The 9,475-nt window shown below is 35.1% G+C and overlaps 1 protein-coding gene across 1 annotated transcript; it reads left to right on the top strand.

The window, feature by feature from the left end:
- The first annotated feature begins 4,886 nt into the window (after window positions 1-4,886).
- On the top strand, window positions 4,887-7,762 carry LOC145051226 (beta-amyrin 16-beta-monooxygenase-like). Its single transcript, XM_078999328.1, has 3 exons — window positions 4,887-5,906; window positions 6,882-7,069; window positions 7,323-7,762. Exons 1-3 carry the CDS (start codon window positions 4,961-4,963, stop codon window positions 7,626-7,628), a joined length of 1,440 nt encoding a protein of 479 aa, XP_078855454.1. The 5' UTR covers window positions 4,887-4,960; the 3' UTR covers window positions 7,629-7,762.
- The last annotated feature ends 1,713 nt before the right edge of the window (window positions 7,763-9,475 follow it).

The raw sequence follows: 9,475 nt of genomic DNA, 5'->3' as shown, positions 1-9,475 counted from the left end.
AAGGTGCACCCGAATCTCTCAAACCAAGGCTCTGATACCAATTGTAACAACTCAAATTTTTCAAACAAATTTTTCATTTTTAAAACATAATTAATTCCATTTAAAACAAGGCAAAATTAGTTTAAGTATTCTGTCAAATACATATATTCAAAATCCCAAGATCATAAAGACAATCTTCAGTGTGTATCGATCATGCCGGCGCCTTCCCACGGTCCTCGCTAGTACCTGAAATACATGCATAACAACTGTAAGCATAAATGCTTAGTGAGTTCCCCAATATACAGCTTACGCACATACGCCTTTCCAGGCCCGACCTTCCGCTCCATGTGTCTCAGGGGACTTCCGTCCCTGCTGGGTAAACCTTCCGGCCTTACCCACGCCGACCTTCCGGTCCATCACACAACATATCGCCTTCCGGCCCATGACATATTGCCTTCCGGCCCATAATATAATCGCCTTCCGGCCCATAACATACATAACACATATAACAAATAACTTACCACATATAGCATACATATCACATATCATATCCGACCTTCCGGTCATACAGTCAAACCCTTCCGGGTACAGTATAGTGAGAAGACTCACCTCGTAAATGCTGAAAGCTAACAACTCCTGAAATCACTCGTGCACAATCCAACGAGCTACAACCTTCCTATAACATCACATATCTCATTACCACTCATATCTTCTAAGTGTGACTATCCCTAAGAAGTCAGACTTAGGTCAACTCTGGTCTACAGTCAACGGTCAGCTCGACCGGACTCGGCGAGTACCTTGGCGACTCGGCGAGTCTAGACGTCCTCCAACCTTCTGAGATTCCTTATCTACTCGTCGAGTACCCTCCTCGACCCGACGAGTTACTCCTGGAAGAATCGCGGGGCCACCCCGACTCCACTCGCCGAGTCTGAAGAACAACTCGGCGAGTCCCAGTGAATCTTCAAGCTACTCGCCGAGTCTGTTCATCGGACTCGGCGAGTCCACGCCATGCAGTCGATCAAACTGCTTCCTGAGATAGGTCTCGTCCCGAAATACACATGCATGGGACCTTCTGGACCTCTAAAGGTCCTACTACAAGATTATAGTCGTTGGGTAACAAGGCACTAATTCATTTAATCACCAAATGGGTTCTATAAACCCTAAATTCATAAACACATCAAACAACAGAAGGGAATCCGAAATATTACCTGGAATATGTCCTCTCTGTGTCTCCAAACCGCAGAACTCGAATCCCTTTCTGTCCTTTAGCCAAAACCCTTCTCCTCCTTGCCCAACAATTTCTTCAAGCCCTAATATCCTCCAATTTTGCTCTAGATGTCCACAGCCGTTTAGGGTTTCTCTCAGTCGACTAAAGACGGACAATGACGGCCTATGAGAGCATTATATACGATTCAAAACTGAACGGTTAGGGTTTCTGCTGAACAGCGTCGACTCGCCGAGTCCATATCTGGACTCGTCGAGTCCAGTCGCGGACCCGCGACCAAGTCTGCGATCCTACTCGGCGAGTCTAGGCTCCAACTCGCCGAGTCCCCTCTCACTCACCCCAAAAACATAATTAAATAATACCTGAGATTTCGGGCTGTTACAGAATTTTGTTGACTTTTAGGGTTTGGTCAACAATGGGGTATTAGAGTCAAGAGAGGGGTAGAATAGTCTTTTACCCTTCTGAGGATGCCAAGAGAGGGTTGAGTCTAGTCCCGGGAGTTATATTTATGAGAGTATTTACTTTATGTGATTAGGCGGAGGTTAGACCATATTTCTATCGAGTCAGAGATTTACCGAGACATTTGAGGTGAGTCTTCTCACTATACTTTACCTAGTGTGGTAACATAGTTATGTGACAGAGTATCTTAGAGTTATATGCCAGTGTATTTGTATGTTATTATGTGTTATGATTTATTGTGATATGTGATATGCATGATTCAGAGTTATAGAGTTAGGACCTTCGGGTCCATAGAGTTAGGGCTAGAGGGCCCATAGAGAGTTGGGGCTGGAGGGCCCCACTGAGACACACTGACCAGAGGGTCGACAGAGTTTAGCCTTATGTGGCAAATATGTGATAGAGTGATATTTTGGGGAACTCATTAAGCAATTATGCTTATAGTGTTATGTGTTATGTGTTTCAGGTACCAGTGATGAACGCGGGAAGGCGCCGGCATGATTCGTACACACGCACATTGGAGTTTATATATTTTGATCTTGGAGTTTTGTACTGATACAATGTTGATACAATGTTTTTAAAATGAATGTGAATGATATTTTATGCTTTTTCAAAAGTGAAAAATTGTTCAAATTTTTATGGTGTTATAGTTGTGCAAGGACAATTAGATCGAGTTTGACAACACATGCAACTAGGGAAGTGGATTGGAGTGGGATAGTAAATAGAACAAATGCAGCTAGGGAAGGGTATTTTTTTTGAATTTGACATAACTATATCTTTGATTTTGTTTTTCATCCAACCTTTTCTGATTGTTTTTTGTTATTCTTATTCAAGTTTGTAAATTTGCAAGTTCTGATTCTGATTAATGGTGAAATGTTCTCTATGGAAGTGTATTGGAGTGGCCAATGCTGATTCAAGTTTGGTATTTTTTTGGTGAATGTAGTATTCATTATAATTATCACTTTAGCTTTGTATTTGTGTCGATGCAGTTTAACAAACAAATGTTGGTATTTGAAGAATGATAGGGGATTAAATCAGTAGAAGAAGCTGAATCATCACTATGGTAGTTAATACAAATAGGTGCTATAACATTGTGCATAGGGAGCAAAGATCCAGATTTTCAAAATAGTTTGTGTTTTATGTTTGTTGTTATTTGGATTAATTAGGAAGATTTATTTTTCTAGTTTGACTGATGTTAATAAAATAACAACTAAATATGATTTACTTTGATTAGTACATTTATTTTATGAAATGGATTTTGTTATATAAGTATTTTATTTTGCATCATGAGACTTTAAATGTGTTACTTATTTGAAATTTAATATATCTATCAAAAATATTTATATATTTAAAACGTTTAAAATTATGACACGCAAAAATGCATGTCATCTTTCTTTATGACAGAGGCTTTAATGATACGTAATACGAGTTGTAAACGCGCGTCATAAGGTTACGATACGTAAATGTGTTTCTTTTTCTTTATGATAGGGCATTCATTGACACACATTGCGTGTTGTAAGCATACGTCATAAATGCGCGTGTAAGGTTACGACACGCAAATGCGCGTTATCTTCCTTTATGATAGGGCCTTCCTTGACACATATTTGCGAGTCATCTACGGCTTTTATGACACGCAAGGTGTTTCATGAAAGGCTGTTTTTGTAGAGAGAGAGAGAGAGAGAGAGAGAGAGAGAGAGAGAGAGAGAGAGAGAGAGAGAGAGAGAGAGCATGAAGCAAAAAAATAAATAAAATGAAGAAAGAATAAACAATGCATGTTGGCGTGGTACGACCCATGACTAAGGTGGATCCGATGGTCGGAAAAACTTGGGAAACATCTACATAGCCTCTGATATCAATTTGTAACCAAGATTGAAGGTAATTTCAACATGGTATTCCATTAATATCATCAGAACTTCAAGATTGAAATCTCCCCTCCCTACCCTCGAGAACAGAAGCTCCACCTCAGTGACAAGGTGAATCCTTGGGAAGAGAATAACTCCACCACCACCGATCATCATTTTTTTTTTTAACTCCTAGGCCATGATTTCCTTGGTCTTGGCTTCACTATGATTATATTTCAATTTAGTAGTTCGTCGGAGTTGTAAAGTTGAGGTCCACGTTTAGGGCTTTATTCAAGTTTCATGTAACTTTTATAAATGGTCCTCGTAGTTTATTAGTTTTAGTATTTTTGGTAAGTAAAAAAAAAAAAAAACAGAAAAATATAAAGGCAAAGGCATTTTAGTCATTTCATACATATTTAACAGATGAACATCTAACTGTGTAATCCACACCTGCAATAAGGACCATTTTTGAAAAAAAATCGAGAAACTAAGACTAAACCTGAAGGCATTTTAGTCATTTCATACATATTTAACAGAAGGACATCCAACTTTGTAATCCACACCTGCAATAAGGACCATTTTTGAAAAAAAATCGAGAAACTAAAACTAAAACTGTTGAATCATGCAGACCACATGAACCATTTCTATAATTTAGTCTTCTTTTTATTATCAATTTCTTTAAAATCTAATGGCAAAGTTAACATATTTACCTTTCAACAATAGAAAAATTGTTTTCACTTTTTGATAAATTGTGTTTTATGTATGGAACTATACATCTCATTTTTCCTCCTTAACGATCGTGTTTTAACCCAATTAAATATTAACAAAATGATTTTCAGAGCATAAAAGTAATATAAATACATATATAATTGATTCAATATTTTGTATTTTGCCCATGAAAAAAAACCATTTTAAATATTAAATATATTATAGATTAGATTTTATAAATCGATTGCATTATGTTTTCTAAAATAAAAATAGATTGAAAAGACGAATTTTTTTTGCACAAAAGTAGTCTTCAATAATTTTATTTTGTACCAACTAATAATCACTATTTGATATTTAAAATTTTTATTTTGATTTAAATTCATGAGCGTACAGTATACAATATTTTTTAAACTTTTACATTATTTCATTAGTTTTCAATAAAAATTCTCTAAAACATATAATAGAGCTTATATTATATTAAAAGTTTTACGAATCAATTTGATTGGTTTTAGAATTTAGGAGGTTCACCAAATGCCTTTGTTTGCCAGTTATCCCTCATATTTGTCTTCATATTATTCTGATAACTGTCCTTACTGTCCTTTATACCAAAACTTGTCATCTATAACTTCAACATTCTTCATGCATAAACATATATGTACATATATAAACACACACATATACACATGTACATTCATCCAACACCCTCAATCCTCATAACATTAAACCTTAAGTAAACACTTCACGAATCACAATGGATACCCTCCTGCTAGTTTCTTCCGTAGTTTTACCGATCATCACCATCTTCTTTCTGCACCATTTTCTGAGCCAAAAATCAACCATCCCTGGAAACTATGGATGGCCTCTCATAGGAGAAAGCATAGATTACTTCAAGAAGCTCCGCAGTGGCACCAACGAGAAGTTTGTCATGCAGCGAAGAAAACTATTCGGCGACGTTTTCAAGACGTCAATCCTCGGCGAGAAAATGGCGTTCTTGTGTGGCCCAGAAGGCAACAAGTTCCTGTTCTCAAACGAAAACAAGCTCGTTGAAGTATGGTGGCCGAGCTCCGTCGAGAGTATCATCAAGAAATCAAATAACAAGTCTGTCACGGCGGAATCCGCCAAAGTCCGGCAACTGTTGCCGCCGTTCTTGAGAGCTCATGCGGTTAAAAACTACATCTCCGATATGGATTCTGAACTGAGACAGCATTTGGAGGATTACTGGACTGGACGTGATGAGGTTGAAGTTTGCCCATTTGTTGCCAAGTACACGTTTGCATTGGCTGTAAAGTTGCTGTTAGGTGTCCATGACGCGACGGAGTTGGAGAAGCTTGCGACGCCGTTTGTGGAGGCAGCCGGTGGAATTATAGCGGTTCCGATTAACATCCCAGGAACAAGGTTTAACCGTGGAGTTAAAGCGTCAAACAGGATCCGAGAAGTGATTATGGGCATAATTGCGCAAAGAAGGAAAGACCTTGCTGATGGGACTGCTACTCCGATGCAAGATTTGCTTTCGCATATGATTGTTGAAGTTGACAAACGGAACCAGGACTCCGGCAATGCTCCAACCACTGACGGTGACATGTCCAGTGACTTATTAGGGTTGCTCATCGGTGGCTATGACACTATCAATACCACCGTCGTTTTCATCATGATGACTTTAGTCGATCACCCCGACGTGTACCAAGGAGTCCTAAAAGGTATAATTAACACCAACATCAATTTAAGATATCCCAATATTACATTTTTTAAATAATTATAAGGTATAACAAAGAGAATATACAATTTACTCTTTTAGTAATAACGAATATAATTTGTTTCTATCCATTATAACAAGGTAATTATATATTTTATATGTGATTATATTTCTTTCTCTATGCTAACAATATATATTTACCTATTACCTATAATTACATCATAGTTATTTTTCTACAATATTATTACATTTGGTTACAAGTATGACAATCTATTTTATTTGTTACTATTGCTATTATTGACAAAGAACTATATATATATATATATATATATATATATATATATATATATATATATATATATATATATATATATATATATATATATATATATATATATATATATATATATACTCCCTAAAAAATGAAAATTATTTTGTCACATGTTATTCTTTCATTAACTTAAACACATGTCATTTTTTGATATTTCTGAATAAATATCTTTTCCGTTTATCATTTTCTCATTTTTTTTAATTAGCACCTCATATTTATAACTCAATTAATGATTGCTTTAATTAAAAATAATCAATAAATTACAATATTAGTCATCTAGTATTTAATATATTTCTTTTTAAATTCAAATATTAAAGTTTAAATTTTAAATTTAAATAAGTTTTTGTTTAAACTTTTATATTTGATTTGTTGTTTTATCCAACCCGTATAACATACGGGTTTCACAACTAATATATATATATATATATATATATATATATATATATATATATATATATATATATATATATATATATATATATATATATTACATATTACTCTTATTGGTAAAGAAATATATATCGGTAAAAGAGTAAAAGTGTGTTGTATATATTGGTAAAAAGAAAGTAAATATGTTGCTTTTTATTTCAAGTTCTTTTAAATGGTCAAGAAACTGATATATTTTTACTACATATATAATGTAAAAAGAACAAATGGACATCGCAAGGGAAAAATCACCCGGTCAGCTGTTGGATTGGGATGATCTACGTAAGATGAAATACTCATGGAATGTCGCATGTGAAGTGCTACGAATGCGTCCACCAACTGTTGGTGCTTTTAGAGTTGCGAAAACCGATTTCACCTATGCTGGTTTCAAAATCCCCAAAGGATGGAAAGTAAGCAATCTTTTAAGCTCTCATTAACATTTCACTATGTCAAGGACTTTGAATATATAGCCTAAACTCATCGAGCCTCTATCAAGGGCATGCTAATATATCATATCATCTAGACACGACCTCATCTATTTCAATATATGTTGTAGTCTATCCTTTCTTCTTATGAACTCTTTTTTGAAAGAAAATCAACTACTTCATATATCTAATTTAAAAAGGCGATAACTTTACCTAACATATATCTATTAATTTGTAGTTGCATTACCTCCCACATTACACTCAGAAAAACCATGAGTTTTTCCCTAATCCTGAGAAGTTTGATCCCTCAAGATTTGAAGGAGTGGGACCCGCACCTTACACGTTTGTGCCATTTGGAGGAGGTGCGAGGATGTGTCCTGGAAATGAGTATGCGAGGGCAGAAATATTGGTGTTTATGTACAATATAATAACAAGATACAACTGGGTGAGGTTAATTCCTGATGAAAAGGTGGTAATTGATCCACTTCCAAGACCAGTTCATGGACTTCCGATCAAGCTCATTCCTCATGGAACCATATCTTAAGTTTTTATGCCATCTTTTCACTACAAGAGTACTCTTTTTGGGGTTTAATGGTATTTGATAATTGTACTTTTATTTTTGTTGGTGTTACGAAAGGAAATGAATGATAAGAGGAAATAATTATGGTTTGATGTATTTTAAGTCTAGTATGATGCATGTACAAGTTTATATAAAATATTAGAATTTTATTGATGTGATATAAACTTGAATTATATTAAAAGACACTGGCTTTTACCATAAGATTATTTACAACGTCTGCATTAATTTTAACTAACGTGATTTGAACTTGAGTTTTATTAAAAGATAGTAGGTTTACCATTAGGCTATTTCCAACACATGCACTAAAACACCAAAATAGTGTAAAAATACTCAAAAAATGATCTCCAATAAATATAAGAAAAATCTATACTAAAATAGTTTACGAAGAATATCTAGTTAAGTTACACTAATTTGATGTGACACATTGGTTATACTATAAATGGAAATTAACTAAGCCACCAAATTTTATAACTATTTACAAAAAATTACTATTTTTTCTAATGCGAAATGACCACTGTGCCTAGCCCATTTCACATCGTATTCCGGACTGAATGACAACTACTTAAAGAATTCCAATTAGATGCACCAAGCCTAAAAGCTATAAAATCCTCACACTGCACATGACAAGGAAATCATATCAATTGGATTTTGTAAATGAAGCCTAAGTAACTAACTCGGTGAAATGTGGTTATTTTGAATAAGTGAGTTAATGGTGTTGATTTGGAGTTATACCGGGTTGTTGTATTAAGAAATGGTTCTTGCTGAGTTGATATCCAAGGTTTGAATTTTGGATCTGATTCTTCTAGAAGTTCGAGCTTCAACTTCAGGAGATCCAAAGAAGAGAATCAAAGAAAACAAACATAAGAGAAAGAGTAACATAGTTCTTGTTGCCATTTAGATCAATATTGATTAACGCTAAACCACCAGCTAGGTTTAAACCTAATATGTAGATACTTGTTGAAAAACCACATGGAATATTCTACATTGACGATGATGGTAAGTGTTAGGGGTAGGATCCTTGACTCATATTCAGGATCCTCAAATACTTCTGAAGCTTCAGATCCTTAAACATATCTCGAAATCCTGACTATTACTACTAATATTTCTAACATTTATAACGTCTATATTTTCTTTATTTTTCTCACATGTGCCGAATGAGTCAACATAAGACCCATTCTCAACGGAGAGTCATCTCAACCAGGCAAAAGACTTAGAATAACAAGATAAATAATGTTCATATGCTGATTCTGGAGGATCCTGGAATTATCGAATTTCTTATTATTAGCATTAGACTATAAATAGTACATGTAACTAGTATACTAGCGAGAGATTTAGCTCATATACGACAATTGTACTTGCATTCATACATTTATCTCTGTGTTCAACATTCTATATCAATAAAATCATCAAGGCAGGTGATCATTATCACCTCCCAAGGTTTTATGCCGATGATCTTATTAAGGATCAAAGGCTTTCCTTATAACTCACTTGTGTCAATTTGATTATCATTTCTTACTTAATTTACCACGAATATCATAACCTCTCATACAAATTGGTCAGATTCTTCTTAATTGATTTTTGACCAAAATAATTTGGCGCTCGCTGTGGGGCCATGGTGTTCAAAACCTTTTGGAAAATCATGTCTACACAACCGAACATATATTCCTCCTCCATTCCTCTAATTTCCTCTAAAAACCTTCCTCCACCCCCAGGGGGAGCTCCTAAGAAAGCCCCTGAGGCACCGAAGAAAAACACCTTTTCGTCGTTACCTAAGGACTTCAGGATCCTCCTGTACTCATTTCCAATAATGA

This window comes from Lactuca serriola, chromosome 5, assembly GCF_051521515.1.
Source record: "Lactuca serriola cultivar US96UC23 chromosome 5, Lser_US96UC23_V15, whole genome shotgun sequence".
Classification (NCBI taxonomy): domain Eukaryota; kingdom Viridiplantae; phylum Streptophyta; class Magnoliopsida; order Asterales; family Asteraceae; genus Lactuca; species Lactuca serriola.
This window is presented reverse-complemented; position numbering and strand designations above follow the sequence as displayed.

Bases quoted from the DNA above. Each gene is read 5' to 3' on its own strand.
- LOC145051226 (XM_078999328.1), top strand. From the start codon at position 4,961: ATGGATACCCTCCTGCTAGTTTCTTCCGTAGTTTTACCGATCATCACC. The intron at 5,907-6,881 runs GTATAATTAACA...TAATGTAAAAAG, and splicing joins GTACCAAGGAGTCCTAAAAG to AACAAATGGACATCGCAAGG. The intron at 7,070-7,322 runs GTAAGCAATCTT...ATTAATTTGTAG, and splicing joins AAATCCCCAAAGGATGGAAA to TTGCATTACCTCCCACATTA.